The sequence below is a fragment of the Ostrinia furnacalis genome, unplaced genomic scaffold (genome assembly GCF_004193835.3).
Source record: "Ostrinia furnacalis isolate ACB-3 unplaced genomic scaffold, ASM419383v2 OfSCF5861, whole genome shotgun sequence".
NCBI classification, from domain to species: Eukaryota; Metazoa; Arthropoda; class Insecta; order Lepidoptera; family Crambidae; genus Ostrinia; species Ostrinia furnacalis.
This window is the reverse complement of record NW_021136100.1, coordinates 632,499-656,527: the sequence shown is the minus strand read 5'-3', so window position 1 is coordinate 656,527 and position 24,029 is coordinate 632,499. Positions and strand designations below refer to the sequence as shown.

The 24,029-nt window shown below is 37.5% G+C and overlaps 5 protein-coding genes across 8 annotated transcripts; 2 read left to right on the top strand and 3 right to left on the bottom strand.

Moving 5' to 3' along the window:
• The first annotated feature begins 170 nt into the window (after nt 1-170).
• On the top strand, nt 171-6,724 carry Strump (WASH complex subunit strump). The gene is made up of 11 exons (XM_028316733.1): nt 171-292; nt 728-830; nt 904-1,095; nt 1,182-1,393; nt 1,753-3,170; nt 3,364-3,635; nt 3,732-3,859; nt 3,936-4,337; nt 4,460-4,689; nt 6,325-6,475; nt 6,553-6,724. Exons 1-11 carry the CDS (start codon nt 171-173, stop codon nt 6,695-6,697), a joined length of 3,375 nt encoding a protein of 1,124 aa, XP_028172534.1. The 3' UTR covers nt 6,698-6,724.
• LOC114361629 (leukocyte receptor cluster member 1 homolog) lies at nt 6,416-8,071 on the bottom strand. The gene is made up of 2 exons (XM_028316739.1): nt 7,912-8,071; nt 6,416-7,676 (listed from the first exon to the last, which is right to left on the bottom strand). The coding sequence occupies exons 1-2, from the start codon at nt 7,932-7,934 to the stop codon at nt 6,827-6,829; spliced, it is 873 nt and encodes a 290-aa protein (XP_028172540.1). The 5' UTR covers nt 7,935-8,071; the 3' UTR covers nt 6,416-6,826.
• A 331-nt stretch (nt 8,072-8,402) lies between these two features.
• LOC114361627 (HP1 and insulator partner protein 1) lies at nt 8,403-23,472 on the top strand. 4 transcript variants are annotated; one of them, XM_028316737.1, is made up of 6 exons: nt 8,403-11,098; nt 11,179-11,354; nt 15,407-15,541; nt 15,584-15,665; nt 16,494-16,637; nt 21,070-23,472. In XM_028316737.1, the coding sequence occupies exons 1-6, from the start codon at nt 8,672-8,674 to the stop codon at nt 21,232-21,234; spliced, it is 3,129 nt and encodes a 1,042-aa protein (XP_028172538.1). In that variant the 5' UTR covers nt 8,403-8,671; the 3' UTR covers nt 21,235-23,472. The 4 variants fall into 4 exon arrangements, with proteins under 4 accessions (XP_028172538.1, XP_028172536.1, XP_028172535.1 ...); XM_028316735.1 differs by adding an exon at nt 15,790-15,828 and having other exon boundaries at nt 15,407-15,626; XM_028316734.1 differs by having other exon boundaries at nt 15,407-15,665.
• LOC114361632 (uncharacterized) lies at nt 13,019-14,338 on the bottom strand. Its single transcript, XM_028316741.1, has 2 exons — nt 13,998-14,338; nt 13,019-13,465 (listed from the first exon to the last, which is right to left on the bottom strand). Exons 1-2 carry the CDS (start codon nt 14,025-14,027, stop codon nt 13,031-13,033), a joined length of 465 nt encoding a protein of 154 aa, XP_028172542.1. The 5' UTR covers nt 14,028-14,338; the 3' UTR covers nt 13,019-13,030.
• LOC114361631 (uncharacterized) lies at nt 16,645-21,054 on the bottom strand. The gene is made up of 3 exons (XM_028316740.1): nt 20,837-21,054; nt 17,952-18,131; nt 16,645-17,091 (listed from the first exon to the last, which is right to left on the bottom strand). Exons 1-3 carry the CDS (start codon nt 20,933-20,935, stop codon nt 16,657-16,659), a joined length of 714 nt encoding a protein of 237 aa, XP_028172541.1. The 5' UTR covers nt 20,936-21,054; the 3' UTR covers nt 16,645-16,656.
• Nucleotides 23,473-24,029: the final 557 nt, after the last annotated feature.

The window sequence follows — 24,029 nt, the reverse complement described above, 5'->3', positions numbered from 1 at the left end:
ACAGCAAAAAAAATATAAGAAGAAAGAAACAAATTACTTTTCTCTATGGAAACAACAAGACAGATGAGACAGCAAGAGTTTACAAACAATTTTAGAAAAATTATATCTTGTGTAGTTTGGCGGCTTAGGATTACAATTTGTTATTTAATTGACAACCCAATAATATCATCATGAGAGCATTTATGGCGGAAGACAATTTATGTGCTCAAAACTTGTTGAAATTGGTGTCCCATGGAAATGCAATAGTAGCAGAAATTCTGAGATTGAAAGATCACAAACCTACGATTTATTTGTAAGTAATCTTTAATTGCCTTACAAGATACATTTTGTATTACCTACTTAAATGTTTACTTTTGGACAGCAATTTTAAATTGGATTTAACTTTAATAATTTATTATTAAATAAACCTAGGTACTACTATGCTAAAGCTAATAACCTCAGGCTCAGGTTAAAATGGTCAAAAGCTGATTACATAATTCAGCAGCGTACAGTAGGCACACTAGAATTTTATTATCCAAAAGCAAGTTTTTTTGAACTTCTAGGGAAGTGCCTAAACAAGAAATGTCAATGTCAAATTTTAAAGTGTCAGTTCATCAGAGGAGACGAACATTTTATAAACTTTAATAAATATACTATTTAATTAATGTAATGTAATGACTTTATTTACAAGATTTCACCTGCAATAATTTAATGTGATACTACAAAAATAAAATATATAATGTTACAGATTAGAAAATAAAGATTTACAGCAAAAATATCAAGATGTTATCATGGATTTTAGTTACTTCAAAATCTCAGAAAGCCAGGAAAAGAAAATAAGTACTAGCATGGTAAGGCTATTACATACTTACTTCTTCTTAGGAACTTGGGTACACAAATATAAATATATTTGCTTCTTTGCAGAAATTACAAGATTTGGATGATGACTTAAAAGAAAAATATTTGGAATTGATAAATCGCTTTTATTTACTTTTTGAAAATATTTACCAGTATATCATGGATTTGAATTTGTTTGTTGAGCAATTAAATGATGGTGGATTTATTCAACAAAACATTGAAACTGTTCTAAGAGATGTTGAGGGAAAACAACTTCTGGTGAGTATATTAACTTAATGTATGATTGGTATCTTATGACATGAGGCAATAATTAATCTTGGAAAGTTTTTATCAACCACTTTCAGTGTGAATCACTATATTTGTATGGTGCAATGCTTTTGTTATGTGATCTGTATATCCCGGGACCAGTGAGGGAAAGACTATTGGTGGCATTTTATCGTTATAGTACAAGTCAGTCACAATCTAATATTGATGACGTCTGTAAACTATTAAGAGATACAGGATATAATCAACAAAGTGGGAAAAGACCAGCTGATTACCCCATTGAGTACTTCAGGTTGGTACTGATATCATCTAGCAATAAAAAAACTCATTTACTATACAGGGTGCTAGGTAAATGGGTATATGAGCCGACACTAGCCTATATTAACATGGTCATATAAATGGTATGGTGAAGTCAGAAAATTGATATCTTCATTTTAATAATTTTAATTTCCATACTAATCGTATTTTATAAAATTTATTTTGTATGAAAATTAAAAAAATTAAAATGATGATATCAAATTTCTGACTTCACCATACCATTTATATGACCATGTTAACATGGGCTAGTGTCGGCTCATATACCCATTTACCTAACACCCTGTATTATCACAAAATTAGAAACTGTGTAACAGATTTTTTTTTTAATTTTAGCCGCATCAACATACGCCCGGAATTTATTGAAAAGATAGTTGGAAAACTGAGATCAGAAGACATTTACAATCAATTAGCTGTTTATACCATTCCAGAACACCAAGCTTCAGCTCTAGCCACACAGGCAAGTATGCTTGTGGTTTGTTTATTCTTCACTCCTCATTACTTGCATTCAGACACATCAAAAATGAGAGAAATTGTAGATAAATTCTTCCCTAGCAACTGGATAATACCTGTTTATATGGGAGTGACTCTTAACATTATAGATTATTGGGAAAATTTCAAAGCTGCCAGGATGGCGCTTAGCAATACTTGCAACAATAAAATGGTGAAAGAAGTATATAGTAAAAGGGGTAATTCAGTTCAAATGTTGATTACTAAAACACATCAACTTCTAAAAGAAGGAATTTTAAGTGATGATTTTGTATTGGACAACATAAACAAAATATTGAATCTGTTACTAAATTCGAACCTCGTTTTACGATGGTTGATGCTGCACACCAGTGATGTTATATTTTATGATAATAACAAAAAAAGTAAACAATTGAAAGATCTGGTTCAAAAAGAATCTAATCATGATCCTTTGAAGTTTTTTGAACTACTTATAAGTACTGCAGAATTAGAACTAAAAGTAAGAGAAAGTCTCCAAAAGTTACTGGAAACTAGAAACGAATCTTGGAATTCGAACAAAGCATTAGCCCTGGACGCTATCAATAGTTTGGCTGAATTATTTTCTGGAGCGAAACCAATAACAAAGATACAGGAAAATGAGCATTTAAAACTTTGGTTTGAAAACATTGCTAAACAGATTACTTCTTTGAGTGATTCAATTACAACCAAATCTATAAAAAAGATTACCCAGCTTATACAAGCCCTTGATGAAGTAGAAGAATTTCATGGTATCAAAAGTACTTCAACAATTCTTCAATTCCTTTCGGAAAGCAAGATAGCTTTGAAAAATATTCTAAGAGCTGCTACTTTAAAAGAAGATTCCTTAGTGACTTTAGAAACTATAGCAGATGTTAGTTATGCATGGTGTACAATTGATTCATATACAAATTTTATGCAAGAAAGTATTAAGGAGGATCCTGCTGTAACCAGCAGATTAAGGGCCCTGTTCCTAAAGTTGGCAAGTGCCATGGAAATTCCGTTACTTCGGATCAATCAGGCTCATAGTGATGACTTAATTTCGGTTTCCCAATATTACAGTAATGAACTGATCAAATACATACAAAAGGTATTGCAAGTAATACCAGAAATGGTTTTTAGCATAGTTGAAAAAATTATAGATCTACAAACATGGGCCATTAAGGAGGTACCAACAAGACTAGAAAAAGATAAACTAAGAGACTTTGCACAACTAGAACATAGAATGGAAGTTGCAAAATTGACGCATTCTGCTTCCACATTTACAACTGGTATGTTTAATACTATGTCACGGTAATACAATCTATATTATTACCTTGACTAATTGACTTGACTTTTTAGCTTGTTTTCGGAAGTTATTGATCGAGTGGTAAGGTAGTAAAGCCGAGTACGACGCGAAGCACTAAAAAAAATTTTTTTTTCTGCTAGGTAGGTACATACTTTATTACAATTGTTTAATTTCAGGAATACTAGATATGCGATCTACTTTAGTAGGTGTTATTAGAGTAGATCCTGCCGAGTTATTAGAAGAAGGATTATTAAATGAATTAGATAGGCATATAAGCAAGAAATTTACAGAATTCTTGGAACCACAATCAAAAAAGCTGTCAGCGTCCCCAAACAATTTATTACCGCGTTTACAAAAATTAGCAGAAAGCATGGATGGATATAAGAGATCCTTGGAGTATATACAAGACTATATAAATATACATGGACTAAGAATTTGGCAAAAGCAGGTATGTAATGAGTGAGAACACTGTGTACAGACTTAATTATAATTACGTTTATCACGTTTTCTATGCTTTATCTAAATTACTTTTTTTTTCTTTTAGGTATCGGCTATTATCAGCGAAAGTGTGGCCCAGGAAATAAGTATACGAAAAGGAGTCGCCTTATACAGCCCATCAGCTGGGTTCATGGGTAGTTTGGCTAGACAAATTGCACAATTGACAGATGCTAGGTAATTATTTCCACTAAATGGAATAAACAAATAATTATTAAGCAACAATACTTAAATTTGAGTTTGTTACTTGCAGGACATGTGTTTATTTAAGCGTTTGCAGCGCTTGGTATGACGTAAAAAGTCACAATGAAATAATAAACACAAAAACTTTCGCAAAATTAAACGAAGCTATGGGTGTTGTCGGAATTTATGGTTTAGACACACTTTATGCTCATATGATTAAAAATCAATTGCAAAATATTCAACATACCCTACGAAGCAATCAAGACAAAACAATATTTTACAACATAAGTGCTGACTTAAAAGACATTGAACTAATAAATGTCAAGGGGCACAAAACTATACAACAATTAGTGGAGATTCTTGTTTTGATTGGATCACTGCAAATCATCAGAAAGCATATTGCATACCAACTGAACACTACCTGCAAGTTTAACTCTGCCCATTTAGAAGCTTCTCTAAGAACCTTAAATGAGTAAGTATTTATATTTATTTTAGCACACAAGTATAACCATCGATCATTTTTCATTAAGATTAATTAAATATATTTTATAAGTTTGATTTAAGATAAATTAATAAAAACAATTTATATTATAGATCCTTACTGAATGATTTGAAGTTATCTGCAAAAAATGACGAAAAGTCAAAAGTATCCCTATCATTGATTCAGATATTTGAGGACCACTTGGTGAGATGTGGGATAAATGAACCATTTGAGAAAATATACCTGAAAACGTCTCAAGAACTTTTAAATGTAGACTTTGGTCGTCTCCTGGCAGTGGTATTGATATCCCAACTGACTAAATTGCATATATGCCACACTACAGGTATGAACACATTAATGAAATTGTTATTTTTATGAGATATACAGTGTGTCCGGCGGGCATGTAGTGATCAAACATTAAGGGCGTGATCTATGGACAATTTTATCGACGAAAATATTTGAAATCTGGGGCCTAACCTACCTATCGCCGTCGCCAAATTACTAGGATTTAAGTTTTTAAATTTTAGCATTCACCTCTTCTCAAATCAACGCTTCTTATCTTACTCTCTTAAAANTTCCACGAACCTGTCACTGTATTCGTCCACATTTCCGCAGTCTCCTAGGCATTCGAAACGATTTTGCAGTTCGAGCTGAAAGCTTTCGGGGTTTTGGAGTTGGATGGATATTTTAGATATAGACTCAAATGTGTTTCTATACATGATTTTTTCATGTTTTGTTTAAAAATTCATAAAAAAAATATTTATTTCATGTATTCGTTTTATTTTTGTTTTATTAGCTCAGTAAAGAACCCTATATACATAGACAGTAATTAAAATTAAGATTACTTGTACAATTTCCTGAAAAATGATCGATGAAATGTGGGTCAATATGACCCGGGGTCATCGTCTTTGCAATTATTTTCACGTCATTGGCGCCGGGTTAAAATATACGAGACTTGTGTCTGTTTTCTACTTCTACCAATAAATAATTGTATTAGCTATCGCATGGTATAAAATATTTGCTTATTAGTGTTAAGGTGTCCACGCTATCAGTTGTTTTTTGAAGGAAGAGGTTAATACTAAAAATTTAAAACTTAAATCCTTGTAATTTTGTGAGAAATGGGTCAAGCCCCACATTTGAAGTATTTTCTTCGTAAAATCGTCTATAGATCATGCTCTAAGAATTTGTTGGGTCAATTATACACGCCCGCCCGGACACGACACAACAAAACACTGATAAACAAAATATTTCATTATAAGTGATAGTGCAATTAGCTTAATATTTTGCGTATTTTTAACATATTGTGTATTGTTGTACCTATCGTTGGTGTACCTATCAAATAAATAAAAATAAATTAAAAAAAATAATTGTTTTAAAAATGTTGGTCACCTCTGTAAAATTTTAGGCAATGACATTTTGGGTTACGCTTGAACGCTTCCTTGTAGGTCTAGGATGCGCGCCACGATAAATGTTTATCGAGGCATTTTATCAATTTTGTACGATAAGCCCATACGTTTGCGTGCATTGTGCATTTTTAGATAAGTGCATTTTTATCTAGCACGGCTGTAATAGTACCTCCTACTGATTCAGTATGTTGCTATGTTTTACAAGCCATAATATTACAAGTGGTGTGGAGTGTAGGGTTGCCAACTTTTTTTTTCAAAAATGTAGTGTTGGGCATTTACTTTTAAAAATATCTTTGGATACTAGTGATGCTTGCTGAAAACAGTATTTTGTATACTTTATTTTTGTTCAACAGTAAAAAGTATAATTTAGTGAAAAACACTATTTAAAACAGTATAGTTGGCAACCCTAGTGGTGTGATGGCCCACTCTTTTATAATGATCTTTATTTATAACGAAGGGGCCCACCTTCCCCACACGCACATTATTTTGCAAGTCGCACAACAACGCATAATAATATTTTCTTTATCCAACTATAAATCTTGCAGTTATATTTTTTGTGTTTTTGTTTTAAGGGGATATAATATCAAAGAAAGCTGGGGAGAATATTGACGGGTATCCATTGTTAGTGGGTATCTACACAATGCTGCATCAAACAAAAACTGATAGTATTGAAATATTTATTGATTTCTTATGCACATATGCAAGAGTAGCAACACTTATGAGGTAGGTACATAGACTATAATAATAATAATATTTTAAATAATAGGTAGTGGTATTATAATAATATATTTTTATTGCAGGACAAAATCTACAGATGCCAGTGGTGAGGGTATGAATGTTGTAAGAATATTACAGTTGTTTTGCGAAATATTTAGTTATCCGTTTAGTAAAATGGAAGACAAACTTCCATTGGTTTTGTTATCAAACCCATTGATAAATTATTAATTGAATATATTATATAATTATCTTAAGGAAAATGATTATATTGTTATCTTTTGAATAAATAATTTAATGTTTATTTTTGGTATAAATATAATATGCTGTAATGTAAAAATCAATAAAAAATTATAATTATTATCTGTAGTTTTGTCTTGCTAACTCTGGGTTAAACTGAGAGTTATATTTTGCTTTAACTTTATTTGAACTTGTTTCTGTATTTGTACTAGCAGGTGTCTTGTTGTTAAGGCCACTAAGGAATAGTTCAGTTCTGTATTTTTCTTGCTGCTCTCTTTTGATTCGAGCCTCTCGAAGTAATTTAAGTTTTAATTCTTTATCATTTTTACATTTCTTTTTACTCTTATTTATTTTATTATTGCTTGTATGTTTAATTTCCTTTCCATTACATTCTTTTGATTCCATAGATGTTTTTACTTGATTTGTACAATACTTTTTGAAGTTATTTATAGGATCATGATGTTGTTTTGCTTTCCAATCAATTTCGCCATCTTTTACATCTAATTCCTTTTTTTTGGGTTTACCATCCTGATCTTTGAGAACTAATTTCTCATATGTATCTTTTATGCTACTAGATTGTGAAATCCTTGATGAAGGTGGCACTTCATACCAATTCTTCTTTTTAAGAGCTTCATTTGTGTCTTGGCCAAGATATGTTAAGTATCCAATTTTTTTCTCAAATTCTTCCTTTTTTTCTTTTATTTCATTATCATGGTCTTTGTTTGTGCGTTTTACTGCATGATCAAGGTCTGTAAATAAATTTATATGTCCTGTAACTTCCTCCTCTTGCTGCTTAGTATCACTAATTCCAGACTCGAGCAGTTTTTGTTTACTTTTGTGTTTTAATATGCTAAGCCGAGCTTCTCGATCTGCATTTTCTATGCGTAACCTTTCTTCTTTTTCTTTTTCAGCGGCTTCTGCTTCGTCTTTTCTGACTCTTGCGATATTTTCTTTAGTTCTTACATGCCATCTGCAAATAAAGAAGTAATTTGATTATTTCTCCATTTCAATAAGTACATATACACCACATACAGATGTTAACTTTAACTTCAGAGTATTTGTCGACAAACATGCCATCCTCAACAATTCATTGCTCAGTTAGGAGGGCAGAAAGAGAATCAAACAGGGATAACAATGCAGTCAAAAGTAGTGCATGATCTCGGCCATTAAATCGTGTTACAATCAGTTTCGTTAATGTTACTTACCTTTTCTTTGGTAAAATATTCATCTTGATTCCTGGTTTTTATCTATAATCACAAGTTAAAATAACACGGCCAATAATTAATGGAAAAAACGTAAATAGGGGAAAAACAACGTCAACAAATCCGTCTCCACCATTTCATTAGCGACAGTTGGTGACAGTGACAGTTTTTTTTTTAATTTGAAGTTTTACGGCTTAGACGTAGTCCACACTTACCCTAACGCAATTTTTGAGAAAGCTACCCTGGAAATGAAAAAATCAAGAAGATTACTGATGACTAGGCAGCATGGTCTTTGACCTTAGCCTGTTCCAGAAGGAACGAATGGAACCAAAAAAAAAAAAAAGCAATTTTTGAGACTTGTTTGATGAACCGAGTTTAGTGTTACATCACTAAGGTCCCTTTACACGCTCCGATTGAGCAACAACCTTTGGGAGCGTATTATTTGGGAGGAACCATGAAACCACAGTCTAAAACATGAAANTCATTGAACCATGGACAAAATAAATCGTCGAGATTGAAGCGACCGTAATGGACGCAACGCAAGAAATATAGTTTTGTGTTCGATTTGTATAGTGAATTAATAGTTTGTACGCATTTGCGTATGTTTACTTCGGTTTTTAGTTGTTAATTATAATAGATATAATGTAACCATACAGCACTCAGATTTATTAACAATTAAAAATTACGTTTCTAGCCCTGAATTAGGTTATCAATCGTTTGCTGCTAACAACATTGAGTTCCACTATCATATTATCAGTTAAGTATGGAGGTGGAAGCTGCTGTGCCCGCTGTAGAGCCAGTTTTAGAGCTCCCATCGAATGACAATAATAAGTTAAACGAAGTTAGTGAAAAACCATTTTCAGTTCAAGAGGATACAAGTCTCAAATCGAATGGTGTCGCCGAATCGGCCAACGTAATACCTTCACTAGCCGAAGCTGATAAAATCGAGACACACGGAGAAGTAGAAGCGGATTCTAATGTTTGTACGACTTCTTCAGAAACCATTTCTGAAAATGCATCTAACATACTGTGCAGTGCTGAAGTACCGCCAATAGTATCAAACAGTAATGAAGAAATGATCATATCTGAAGGAGATAACATTGAATCAACTTGTGAGTCATTGGAGCAAGAACTGGATGAGAAAGAAATGACTGAAGGTATTGTTAGCACTGTTGAAGAAACTAAAGTAAGTGATGCAACTGATGTACAGATGGAAGAAAGTCTTGCAGAATCTGATAATGTAGATTCAGTAAGTAATGAAAATGTAAGGTTTGAGACTGAAATTTTGGTGGAATCAAATGATGTTAATGAAGTGGAAATAGATAGCTCAAAACCTGATGACACCAATAATATTTTGAGTGAACTGGGTCAGAACATAGAACTGAGTGAAGTCTTGCGATCGTCAGATGTTTCAGAGAACTCTGATAATAATAACTGTGCGGTTAGGCAAGAGGTATTTAATAAGGAAGAACTGCTAGATATTTTAGAAGGCAATGATGCACAATCTACTGCAGATTATCATGCTGCTGAAGTCTTGCACTTGAAGTCCACCACACTGGAGGCACAAATGGCTATGGAGCAACTCTCAAGGTTAAGGAACGATAGCAGAAAAATTAAACAGAATGTTTCTATGAATCGGAAAAGGTCTGTGCTCAAACCAACTAATATTAAAGGAGAAAAACCTAACAAGCAAGGGGAAAAATCAACTAGAAAAGGGGATAAACCAAACAACAAAGCGGAAAAACCAAACAACAAAGGGGAAAAACCAAACAAAGGTGAGAAATCTATCAAAGGTGAAAAAACAAATGAAAAAGGTGAAAAACCAAATGAAAAAGGTGAAAAACAAAATGAAAAAGGTGAAAAACCAAATGAAAAAGGTGAAAAACCCAATGAAAAAGTTGAAAATCAAAGTGAAAAACCCAATGAAAAAGGTGAAAAATCTAACAGCAAATTAGAGAAGCCTAAAAACAAAGAGGATAAACCAAACAGTAAAGAGGAGAGTATTGTTAGCGCTCTTGTAAGTGACTGGGATGATGAGGATCTTCCTGATGATGACAATTCAAAAGTTAATGAGTCGTCAGAAAGTCTCCCCATAGATCAAACAGAAAGTTTAGCAGTTAAAGAAGAACCTACAAACACTAATAGGACATCAATTGACTCGGCAGCCAGTGATGGACAAACACCCATTGTAAATAAAACCATTGACGATACTCAGCCTCAAAGGAGGTTAGGTCGTGTTATTAAAAAGAAAGTTATATTTGACCCTGACAATCCAGACACATACACACAAAGCAAAACACATAAAAACAAAGAAACCCAAAATGATGCACAGCCCAGCAAAAAAATAAAATTGGAGCAGACTGTGCAACGGCCAAAATCAAAATCACCTGTCTCTAAAATGCAATGGAAAAAGCCAACCCCCAAAAATAGTAAACAAATTAAGAGATTGTCAGAAGTTGACAAACTGTTAATGGATGAAGGTGCAGTTAACATGATATATCAGCTCACCCCTGAGGCACCTAAAGGAAAGAAAAATATGAGAACTAAAGCAGAGTTTATAAAGAAGTTGCAAAGTTCCACACCCGAGGGCAAGGAGATGAAATTCAGAGAAAGAAAGAAAGAATGCCTCAAAAGTGAAGATGCAGAAGCGAAAAAAATATCTGGAGGAAAGCAGAGATCTTCCCTGAGCAGTTCTGTAAAGTCTCCTCAGGCCTGTGAAGATTTTGAGACTCACAGTGCAGATGATTCAATCATTTACAGACGTCATTCTTCAAGTTCATATTCTAGCAGTTGCATGAGCCCCCGGCGACTGAGTGATGTCGAAACTAATGCAGGGGTCACAAATACCTCACAAACATCAAAAGACCAAACCAATGTAAACTGTGAGGATGGAGATATGGTTATGGATGTGGTACCGCAAGAATCACCAATCACTAAAGAAATGATTAATAAGGATGATTGTTTGTCAATCAAAAAGAAATTAAATTCAAAATTATCTCTAGCACTAAATAAAAGAAAACGAGAAAGCAGTAAGACTGATAAACCCACAAAGAAAAAAATCATTAAAACTGAAGGGGATCACAAAGAAGATGATGTAGAAGTAGATGTTTTTAAATATTTGTCTATAACCTTTCATAAAGGAGTGGCTATAATAAGTGTTCGGAATACAGGGTTTATCTATAATGCTGATGTAAGTAAATTTATTAGTCACACACAATTCTTTTTGAAGTAGTTATGTAAACACATTTATCAAGTTTTCTATTTTTGCAGGTATTATATGAATTAGAAGAAGCATTATCTGGCGTCGATAGAAGGAGCGACATATCTCTCACCCTCATGACATCAGAATGTGGCACATTGTGCTCAAATTTGGACCTAACACCGTTATTGGAGGACGACGATGAAAAGAGGGCAGTAAACGCTCAACATATAGCTGAGGGTGTGAGGTAGGTACACATACTTTTTATTGTTATACAAACTGCTTTTATTGCTAAAGTAAATATTGTTCATTTCAACGTGCCACATGCTGCGTGCTCGTGTAACCCAACAGTTTCAAGATTCCGCAGACAGTAAATTCACACGTGACTCATACTCGGCTACGATAAATGTGTACTCGGCGCGGTGGTCTCATAAAAAATAGCAATCGCGTTCGTCTCTAACCGCCGTTGTCGCTCTCAGGTCGGTGCTATCGGCGGTGGCTCGGCACAGCAAGCTGGTGGTCGCGGGCGCGTGGGGCGCGTGCCGCGGCGTGGGGCTGGCGCTGCTGGCGCTCGCCGACGTGCCGCTGGCCGCAGAGGGCGCCAGCTTCGCGCTCGCTGGCCCCGCCCCGCACGCCGCAGGCCCCGCCCCCCGCGCCGCAAGCCTCACGCCCGGCGTGGTGGCTGTGGTTAGCGCGCAGCCGTTGCCGCAGTCATTGGTAAGTTCAAATTGTTCCTATCATTCTTTTAATTTCTTACGTCACAGCCCTGTCGAGAGTCTATGAATTGGCCGCGGAGAGCGCTAGCTTCGCGCTCGCTGGCCCCGCCCTGCACGCTGCTAGCCTCACGCCCGGCGTGGTCGTTGTGGTGAGCGCGCAGCCGTTGCCGCAGTCATTGGTAAGTTTGTTCCTATCATTCTTTTAATTTCTTACGTCACAGCCCTGTCGAGAATCTTTGAAATGGCCGCGGAGAGCGCTAACTTCGCCTTCGCTGGCCCCGCCCCCCGCGCCGCAAGCCTCACGCCCGGCGTGGTCGCTGTGGTTAGCGCGCAGCCGTTGCCGCAGTCATTGGTAAGTATGTTCCTATCATTATTTTAACCTCTGACGTCACAGCCCTGTCGAGAGTATGAATTGTCCGTGGAGAGCGCTAGCTTAGCCTTCGCTGGCCCCGCCCCCTACGCCGCTAGCCTCACGCCCGGCGTGGTGGCTGTGGTTAGCGCGCAGCCATTGCCGCAGTCATTGGTAAGTTTGTTCCTTTCACTCTTACAACCTCTGACGTCACAGCCCTGTCGAGAGTCTATGAATTGGCCGCGGAGAGCGCTAGCTTTGCCTTCGCTGGCCCCGCCCCTCACGCCGCAAGCCTCACGCCCGGCGTGGTGGCTGTGGTTAGCGCGCAGCCGTTGCCGCAGTCATTGGTAAGTTTGTTCCTATTCTTCTTCCGACCTCTGACGTCAGTTTATGAACCGGCCGCGGCCGTGGGGCTGGCGCTAGCTTCACGCTTGCCGATTATAAAAAATTATAAAAGCCCCACCGGGGAATCGAACCCAGAACCTCTTGAGAGTGGACCACATTATGCATTCGTCTAAATTCTACAAGATAGCGTCAAATAGTAGGAAGAATCGAACCGCATTCGGTTATAAAATCAATGTTTGAACTACACAAACATAAATTAATGTTTAAAAAAGGTAGGTACAATAAAAAAACACGGTAAAAACCACTGCAACTGTGTAATTGTTCTAACGTAATTAATCGTTGATTTACAGGTCAATGACTTAGTTATATTCGAGCGGCAGTTGTCTGCGTCGGAAGCTCTGCAGAGAGGCCTCGTGAGCCGCGTGCTGTGGCCCACCGGGGTCATGGACCAGCTCCAATCCATCGTCAGCGAAATCGCCAATCAACCGGTACAAGTGAGTAATGTAGCTATTTCTAATAATCTTCATAACTGTCAGTATCATTTACTTTTTGACAGTAAGCTTTCCATCCTTGTCCTTCGTACAGGATCTCAGATATATCATGATAAACGACGCCACCGTTGTGCACACAGATGTGATGACGTGGACACAGACACGACTGGTATAACGCGTACAAGTCGCTGGTTACATTGCCGCAAAACTCCCCAGTTCGGCAAACTGGTAGAAAACCGCACTGGTAACTTCGAGTCCCCTCCGATTTCGCTTTCAACTTCCAGTAATAGGGCTGTAGGCATTGGCAGTTGACTGTGATATTGGGTGGAGTGAGCTGTATATTTCTATGGTGCATCTCTTCTAACTCGTCTGGATTCATGCGATCGTAATCGGATTCAACGACAAGAGATGTTTCCCCGAATCCACACTGAGGCCAATCGGTGGTCGACGAGCAAAACTGTAATTAAAGCACATAGTGTAATCAGTCTATAGTGGTTTACGATAGCTAGTAATTTCGGAGAGTAGACAGGCGTAACTTAAGGAGTGTTACAATACATACGCCCGTATTCACAAACATTACTATGGGGTCTCACAGTGCGCGTGGATGCACAGGGTGACACACGAACCTATCACAGAGCTCTATTCAACGTTGTGCGTTCGATTTGCTGCTTTACATAAGCAAGCATCGTGTCGGGCGATATTTTTATGTGCAGGAGTCAAGAGAGTATTCTAGCATCTGACAGAATTTGACATTCCTGCTTAAAACAAATATCGTTCTTAGATACACTACGGCATAAAAGCACTTTCACATTAGGGCGTTAGAAGCGCGACAACAGCGCGGCAGCGACTTTTTTTATAATGTGACGTCATGCATCCGCTGTCACATAGTATGAAATTTTCAGCAGCGCGACTGTCGCGCGTTGGTGGCGCTGCTAAATCGCCTGAATGTCATAGCGTTATAAGGGTCAAATTCCTTCGAGGAGCCCCACCTGTAACTCCGCGTGGTTGTTGAGCGACATCGTTCGCTCGGGCGGCGCGGGCGCCAGGCAGCGCGCGCGGTTGCGGCAGCGACACAGGCGCAGCAGAGCGCGTGGTCGCCAGTAGCGCTGCAGCAGCGTCCCACATGCCTGTCGCGCGCCGCACGCCGGCAGCCCGCGCTCGCTCTCCTCCTGGTTCACGATAAATGTATGGGCTTATCGCGCAAATCGATAAAATTTATCGCGGCACGCGTCCTAGGCCTACAAGTAATTTAGTCCCCACTGCAGTCCATGCAGGACCATTTTCAATTTGCCTTTGGTTATGGATGGAGGATTTTGCCTGTAATCCACAATCCGGCCAATCGATTTGGGTAGTTTATTTATTTATTTATTAAGGCATACACAACAGGTAACAATCAAGGGATACAATGGTAGTTACAAATAATTGTAATTATTACAAAATAATGCTTATAAAACTAGATTGCAACCTAAAAACGTGTACACACAGCATGCAATAACAATCACGTAAACATTATGTTACAGAGGTAAAGGTCTTTATTGTTACGATCGAACCCCGTCTCAGTCGTATCTTCTCTCCTGTGATTGGTCTAAATATTGAATTAATTCAGTCAATTAATAAAACCCTCAATCTATGTCAAGCATCGAAGCAAGAGAAAGGCTTTATTGGCGAAACAGATTTATTTCTCTAATTCATGAAACGAGATAAAATGTTAGATAAGTAAATATTGGTAATTATAATAATATATTAGTTAACTGCCTATTTAAAGNCCTGAGAAAAATAAATAAAAGGTTACCCTACTTAGAAAGAGAGAGCCTGCCCACAGAGAGCGAGATAGTGATACATAGGTTGTGCTTCAAGTAGGTATTCTAAGTCTGGCCTCCATTTTTATCTTTAGCTTCATGGTTTTATCCTAGGTCTGAGGCATTTGACGTATAGATGAACCACGCTGAACTGTCCCACCAAACTCAATGACAGGGGGGCGCNGTGAAAAAGGACTATTTTTAAAATATCTAAATATTTGGTAATAAGTAGGATTATAGCTATAATTCTTTGTTATCTTAAAGATTAATATTCATCCTTCAAAATTGTGTGTGTGTTTTTTTTGTGTGATGATTTTTTTTTTTTTATAAATATAAAACTTTTGAACTGTTTCAAAGCACACTTTTTTTTATCAAAATGTACACTTTTTTTGAGAAATACTCACAAACTTCTTTTATTAAAGTTGAAATGAACAATATTGACGTGCCACATGCTACGTGCTCATGGAATGGGCGGATTCAACAGTTTCAAGATTCCGCAGACAGTAAATTCACACGTGACTCACACTCGGCTACGATAAATGTGTACTCGGCGCGGTGGCCCAATCGCATTCGTCTCTAACCGCCGTTGTCGCTCTCAGATCGGTGCTATCGGCGGTGTCTCGGCACAGCAAGCTGGTGGTCGCGGGCGCGTGGGGCGCGTGCCGCGGCGTGGGGCTGGCGCTGCTGGCGCTCGCCGACGTGCCGCTGGCCGCAGAGGGCGCCAGCTTCGCGCTCGCTGGCCCCGCCCCACAATCCGCTGGCCCCGCCCCGCACGCCGCTGGCCCCGCCCCCCGCGCCGCAAGCCTCACGCCCGGCGTGGTCGCTGTGGTTAGCGCGCAGCCGTTGCCGCAGTCATTGGTAAGTTGTTTCCTATTATTCTCTTAACATCTGACGTCACAGCCCTGTCGGAGAGGCTTTGAATTGGCCGCGGAGAGCGCTAGCTGGCCCCGCCCCGCGCGCCGCAAGCCTCACGCCCGGCGTGGTCGCTGTGGTTAGCGCGCAGCCGTTGCCGCAGTCATTGGTAAGTTTGTTCCTATCATTATTTTAACTTTTTACGTCACAGCCCTGCCGAGTCTTTAAATTGGCCGCGGAGAGCGCTAGCTTCGCGCTCGTTGGCCCCGCCACTCGCGCTGCAAGCCTCACGCCCGGCGTGGTGGCTTTGGTTAGAACGCAGCCGTTGCCGCAGTCATTGGTAAGTTTGTTCGTTTCACTCTTACAATTTCTGACGTCATAGCCCTGTCGAGAGTCTATGAATTGGCCGCGGAGAGCGCTAGCTTCTCCTTCGCTGGTTCCGCCCCGCATGCTGCAAACCTCACGTCCGGCGTGGTTGCTGTGGTCATTGGTAAGTTTGTTCCTATTCTTTTTCCGACCTCTGACGTCAGTCTATGAACCAGCCGCGGCCGTGGGGCTGGCGCTAGCTTCGCGCTTGCCGATTATAAAATTCCCACCGGGGAATCGAACCCAGAACCTCTTGAGAGTGGACCACATATGCATTCGTCTAAATTCTACAAGATAGCGTCAAATAGTAGGAAGAATCGACCCGCATTCGGTTATAAAATCAATGTTTGAACTACATAAACATAAATTAATGTTTAAAAAAGGTTCAATAAAAACACTGTAAAAACCACAGCAACTGTGTAATTTTTCTAACGATTAATTAANACGTAATTAATCGTTGATTTACAGGTCAATGACTTAGTTATATTCGAGCGGCAGTTGTCTGCGTCGGAAGCTCTGCAGAGAGGCCTCGTGAGCCGCGTGCTGTGGCCCACCGGGGTCATGGACCAGCTCCAATCCATCGTCAGCGAAATCGCCAATCAACCGGTACAAGTGAGTAATGTAGCTATTTCTAATAATCTTCATAACTGTCAGTATCATTTACTTTTTGACAGTAAGCTTTCCATCCTTGTCCTTCGTACAGGATCTCAGATATATCATGATAAACGACGCCACCGTTGTGCACACAGATGTGATGACGTGGACACAGACACGACTGGTATAACGCGTACAAGTCGCTGGTTACATTGCCGCAAAACTCCCCAGTTCGGCAAACTGGTAGAAAACCGCACTGGTAACTTCGAGTCCCCTCCGATTTCGCTTTCAACTTCCAGTAATAGGGCTGTAGGCATTGGCAGTTGACTGTGATATTGGGTGGAGTGAGCTGTATATTTCTATGGTGCATCTCTTCTAACTCGTCTGGATTCATGCGATCGTAATCGGATTCAACGACAAGAGATGTTTCCCCGAATCCACATTGAGGCCAATCGGTGGTCGACGAGCAAAACTGTAATAAAGCATAGTGTAATCAGTCTATAGTGGTTTACGATAGCTAGTAATTTCGGAGAGTAGACAGGCGTAACTTGGGGAGTGTCATACAATACGCCCGTATTTACAAATATTACTATGAGGTCTCACAGTGCGCGTGGACGCACAGGGTGACACACGGACCAATCACAGAGCTCTATTCCAGCGGTTCCCGAATGGTGGTCCGCGGAACCCTGGGGTTCCGTGGAAAGGCCGCAAGGGTTCCGTAAAAAATATTACCCCACGTTTCGTGACCGACGTTGTTCGCTCGTACCGACTTGTTTACGCACAAGGGAGGGGCAGGGCGTGCGGGCGGAGTAGTACGGGGATTCCGCTAGGAAAAGTATAATCAATTAGGGTTCCTTGGCAAAAACTGGCTGTGCGTTCGATTTGCTGCTTCACATGAGCATCGTTTGTGAATACGGGCGATATTTTTTTGTGCAGGAGTCAAGAGATTATTCTAGTATCTGACAGAATTTGACATTCTTGCTTAAAACAAATACCGTTCTTATGCACTACGGCATAAAATCACTTTCACATTAGGGCGTTAGAAGCGCGACAACAGCGCGGCAGCGGCTTTTTATAATGTGAACGTGAAGGCATGCATCCGCTGTCACATAGTATGAAATTTTCGGCAATTTCGCGTCTGTCGCGCGACAAACTGCTAATGCCCGTTTTCACCATCATTCCCTAATTTTTAAGTGATCCCTATGAAAACAAAATTCATATTATTTATTATCATAGGGGTTACTTAAAAATTAGAGATTGATGGTGAAAACGGGCATAAATCGCCTAAATGTGAAAGCGCTCTAAGGGTCAAATTCCTTCGAGGAGCCCCACCTGTAACTCCGCGTGGTTGTTGAGCGACATCGTTCGCTCGGGCGGCGCGGGCGCCAGGCAGCGCGCGCGGTTGCGGCAGCGACACAGGCGCAGCAGAGCGCGTGGCCGCCAGTAGCGCTGCAGCAGCGTCCCACATGCCTGCCGCGCGCCGCACGCCGGCAGCCCGCGCTCGCTCTCCTCCTGGTTCACGATAAATGTATGGGCTTATCGCGCAAATCGATAAAATTTATCGCGGCACGCGTCCTAGGCCTACAAGTAATTTAGTCCCCACTGCAGTCCATGCAGGACCATTTTCAATTTGCCTTTGGTTATGGATGGAGGATTTCCTCTATTCCACTGTAATCCATTGGTCAAATCCATTAATGGATTAGATTCCTCTTCTGGGTACACTTTAGTCCATCGATGGACTTGTTTCCGCATCAGAGTATACCCCAATCCATCAATGGATTTGATTCCACTTTTAAGTACAACCTACTTAATCCAAGAAATTTTACACAACTGTTTAAAGTTCTTTACGATGAAGCCTAGACTGTAAACTGTTTGTATACCTATTACAAATAAATGAATAAATAAAAGTAGGAGTAGAATATGTACCAACATCTTTTATCCATCCATTGGAAATACATTTTAATTTGTTTAATTTATTTTATTGAAATATAATAATATAGATATAGAAAATACGAACTCATTTATTTTTAAAGGAAAAAGCCCAGGTAGATAATAGAGGGCCATTTTCTGGAAGAGTTAAAATGAACTAACTAAGAATTTCAATAATAAAGGGTAAATTATTTTTGTCGTTTCAAGGCTTTAAATTTTATATTTGTTGAGAGAGGGTTGTAATTTGAAATAGCTTTTTAGGGTTCCGTAGTCCTGACAAGGAACCCTTATAGTTTCGATATGTCTGTCTGTTTGTCTGTCTGTCCGAGGTTTTGCTTAGAAACTACTGGCACTAGAGAGCTGTAATTTTGTGAAGGTATGTATATTAATCACGCCGACAAAACGGTAGAATAAAATTTTGAAAAAAAAAAATGTTTTAGTGTAGCTCCTCTACATGTAAAGTGGGGATGAATTTTTTTTTCATCTTCTACTTCATCGTGTGGGGTATCGTTGGATAGGCCTTTTAAAATGGCTAAGGGGTTTCTTAAACTTCCGATTTAGGGATCTGTTTGCAAATTATTAAACTTTAAAGTGCCAATTATTGTTCGAGTAGAGACGTTCCCCCCTCTAAAACTAAACTGTTGGCTTTTCATGAACTTTCAAGGAAAACTATAGCGGTTAAGATAGATCACTTAGTTTAAGAGTAATAGTCATTTGACTCATGTATTATACAATTTTATTATAAACTTTCGATTTAGGGATCTGTTTGCAAATTATTAAACTTTAAAGTGCCAATTATTGTTCGAGTAGAGACGTCCCCCCTCTAAAACTAAACTGTTGGCTTTTCATGAACTTTCAAGGAAAACTATAGCGGTTAAGATAGATCACTTAGTTTAAGAGTAATAGTCATTTGACTCATGTATTATACAATTTCTTAACCAGTAAAAATTCCTTAGAAATATGAAAAGTGACTTTAGATGAAGTAATTGCTTGCTTCTGAAATATAATAATATTGTGGTAACGACGGACAACTACGGAACCCTACACTGCGCGTGCCACGTCGACACGCACTTGGCCAATTTTTTAAATTACAGAAAAGAGCTGTCCGTGCTAAGTATAGTATATATGGATTGAGACCGCGTGCCTACTTAGGCCAACGTGATTAACTAAGTCATGATGTTAATTTTGTTTTTTGATTTTTAAATAATTAAAATACCTGGGCTTTTCCTTTAAAAATAAATGAGTTCGTATTTTCTATATCTATATTATTTATATTTTAATCAAATAAATCACGAATTAAAATGTATAATCCAATGGATTGATAAAAGATGTTGGTATTCTACTCCTACAGTCCTACTTTAACAGTTGTGTAAAATTTCTTGGATTAGGGTGTACTTAAAAGCGGAATCAAATCCATTGATGGATTGGGGTATACTCTGATGCGGAAACAAGTCCATCGATGGACTAAAGTGTACCCAGAAGCGGAATCTAACCCATTAATGGATTTGATCAATGGATTACAGTGGAATAGGGGGAGGATTTTGCCTGTAATCCACACTCCGGCCAATCGATTTGGGTAGTTTATTTATTTATTTATTAAGGCATACACAACAGGTAACAATCAAGGGATACAAACAATGGTAGTTACAAATAATTGCAATTATTACAAAATAATGCTTATAAAACTAGATTGCAACCTAAACACGTGTACACACAGCATGCAATAACAATCACGTAAACATTGTGTTACAGAGGTAAAGGTTTTATAAGGGTCTATCGTTACGATCGAACCCCGTCTCAGTCGTATCTTCTCTCCTGTGATTGGTCTAAATATTGAATTAATTCAGTCAATTAATAAAACCCTCAATCTATGTCAAGCATCGAAGCAAGAGAAAGGCTTTATTGGCGAAACAGATTTATTTGTCTAATTCATGAAACGAGATAAAATATTAGATAAGTAAATATTGGTAATTACAATAATATATTAGTTAACTGCCTATTTAAAGGTTATTATAATTATATTAATGAATTGAATACAAAAACAACATTCCACATTAGGAAATAATTTCTCGCCCAAATATCATTAGGCAATTATTATGAAGTTACCTTAATTGTTTTTAGATTACGCTGTCAGGTCTTACTAGAGAAAGTCAAAATCATTACTAGTAAAGTCATTTAAAAATAATTACGATCTTGGTTTTAAAATCAAATCAGCGTCCGGGCGAATTATAGGGTTCTCGTTTCTTGTTCCTAATCAAAAATATGACTTGCTAATGTTGAGTACTTACTATACCATAGTAGTACAGCTCTGGTTCTTCGTCACTGCTGCTGCCATAGATATGGTTGTTACAAAGTACGAGTATGAACAATACTTTGATCGTCCACATCAGTAATTTTCTTGATACTAATGTATTTTGTTATACTTAACGTCGACTAATAGGTCAACTTGTACAGATAAGCCTAACCTTGTGCTCTATTCAGTATTAAATATTCTGTTACAAATAATAAATTATTGTTCCAGACTCTCCTGTTGAAAAAGAAATTGCTGAAATTAAGGACAAATTCAGACAATACATTCCTGGCTCAATTGGAGGCTGAGCGAGCTCTCTTCGTCGAGTATTGGAGCTCGAAGGAAGGTCTGGAGACTCTTGCGCATAGAGAAACAGATCCTCTAAAAGGGGTATAACTTTTCTGACAATAGTGCTCATTGAGAAACATAAACACTTCTAAAGTAAAATTGTCATCTCATGCAACCACAACACAGAGTTTTAATTAAAAAAACGTTATAAATGTATGGACAGAAGTTGATGTGTGTTTAAAAATATCAAAAGTTTTCTGGAGTAGGATATACATATGTGTAAATGTTTCAGATTCAAGTCTATTGAAGAGTTTGTGTGTTAAGATATGATGAGTTAGATATTGATGATTGAAATAGTTGGAGGTTGTTCATTATTTGATTTATAATACACAGATAATGTTAGTGTGGACTGTTTTATTAGGGCAATCTAAGAATTGGGTTCAACATAGTTGCTTGATTAATATGTGTGCATATTGATGTTTTAATTGGTTGTAAATTTTACTTTATCAAATGTTCATTTCATGATCCTGATTGAAATCTTTAACTTTAATTCAATTAAATCTATTCTTTTATCAAAATTAGCCTATGTTGAACTTATTAGCCTGGCGTCCATTACTTCGCTCTATATAAGTAGCACATTTTTCTTCGGTTTGGATGCATAGTTAATAAATTCTAACGAATTAATTCGTTTAGACGGCGTAATGGACGGCAAGTCTTTTAATTTAGTCGTAAATGTTACGTTATAGATGAAATTGTTTATGTATTTGTTTTAGATGTTGAGTTTATAATTTAGAGCACATATGGTGTATATCCAGCCAAAGTTCTACACAATCACTAGATGCATCATAATATGAAGTGGCTAATACGAGAATATTCAGTTTACAAATTAATATTAAGAGTATTCATTCCTTTGACCCTAAATTGACTGTTTTACGTTAAACTTCTTATTCGTCAGTTTATTTAGACTTATTTAGTTTATTAACATCTTTGTAAGTTACTTAGTTATAAGTATAGAAATAATTTATTTACTTTTCTTTATTAATTAAAAATAAAGTGCCTTTCATCATAATATTATAATTTCAATCATACACATTTAAACAAATAAACTTATATACTATAAAAACATGGGTTTTGATGCAACATAACTTCTGTACCTCATGGGGCTAGCTGGGATGTGATAGGACCAAGGGGTTCTGCAATATTTTCTTATAGATTAGTTGTTATAGCACAGAGAATACGAAATTAGGAAGATATTATTCAGTCTATATTACGTTGATTATTGAATTAGAACAGTCTATATTACGTTGATTATTAAACGTTGATTTTACAGATAAATATAGATTCACGCCTGCTACATGGTCTACTGACAAGTTATCGTGAGAGGAATTATTTTTTGTAAAGAATATTAGTAATTTATAATATAAATATGTAATGTCTTCATTCAATATGTAATTCATCATCTTTTGGATTCTGTACATGGTCACATTTCATTATCAATACTATGTACTATGTAGGTATCTCATAGTAAAAAATAAGTATCTATCAATATACACAGCATTTAGTTTTGGGCTAAAAAGATCAGCCGACTGGAGACCTTCTACAGAAGAATCCTGATTACAGCACTAATAACAGAAGATCTCACTTTCTTACAGTTGATGGTAAGAAATAATACGTCAAACGAATGAATACATACATTCGTGTGTATGTTAGGTATTGTATTATTTTATGCAGAAAAATATCTTTTATACTATGGTATTCATCATAACTTATTGTCCATTATAACCATACAGATTCGTTTCTTACATTGACGTACGGTACGTACGAAAGATGCCTTTTCTGGATGCGCTAGTATTGATTGTTACACAAGGAATGAAATAGGAATGTATGCTTGTATAACTTTAAATCTCGAATATAATTTAGATATTTACCTAATATGTATTGTATATTATATATTTTATTACATTTATTAAGTATACTATAATAATTTATGTCCGCGTGGGTTTCGCTGTGTCAAGTCTCGTTGCAATCATGTCACGTTCCTAAAATCTGTTAAACTTTTTAACAAAATAATTTGATGTGTAAAATAAAATAAATAATTTCTATTTACCATAAACTTGGAACTCCCTTCTTGCTCACTTACTGGTGAGAGTAGCCGCCATTGATGACGTGCCTCCGCTTGGACGCCGTCGGTTCTTTACAAACTATCTTTGTCTACTTCTGACAAATGTTTGTCATCATCAATCATCATTATTTTTTTGTGGGTTAAGCATGGAAATATTAAACAAACCATCAGACTACACTTACATAAATTAATATACATTGATTGTAATACAATACAAATAATTATGTAGTAATTGAATAATGCATGGAAATTCACACTGCGGAAATCCGCGTGCGCTGCTCATACTAATTTTCTATATTTTTATCTCTTTCTTTAAAAAGTTAGAGACTTTAGATAAAAAGATTTGAATATATTGAATAGTTGGATTTCGATCTGTGCGGTCGAAGGGCTTACTATTCCCCGTCAACGGAGATTAGTGAGCTTTAACGTTAACGCCAATTGGAGCTTATAATGGGGAATAATGAACTAAAAAGTTAATTAATCCCCGTTACGTTCAAAATAAAATCCTAATATAACGGGGACTAATGAACTTTTTAGTTCATCATTCCCCATTATAAGCTCCAATTGGCGTTAACAGGGATTGTCAACGGGGAATAGTGGAATAAGCCGGTCGAAGCTGTGGGCAGAAGAAGATAAATAATAATAAGTACCTATAAACTTTGGTGACAGGTCAAACCATTTCGTGTAAGAAATACCAATAAATGTTAATTAAGAATTTGTTCCTATTTTTTAAAATCAGTGTCGCCACTACTATTATTATTATTCTTTGCAACGAGATATC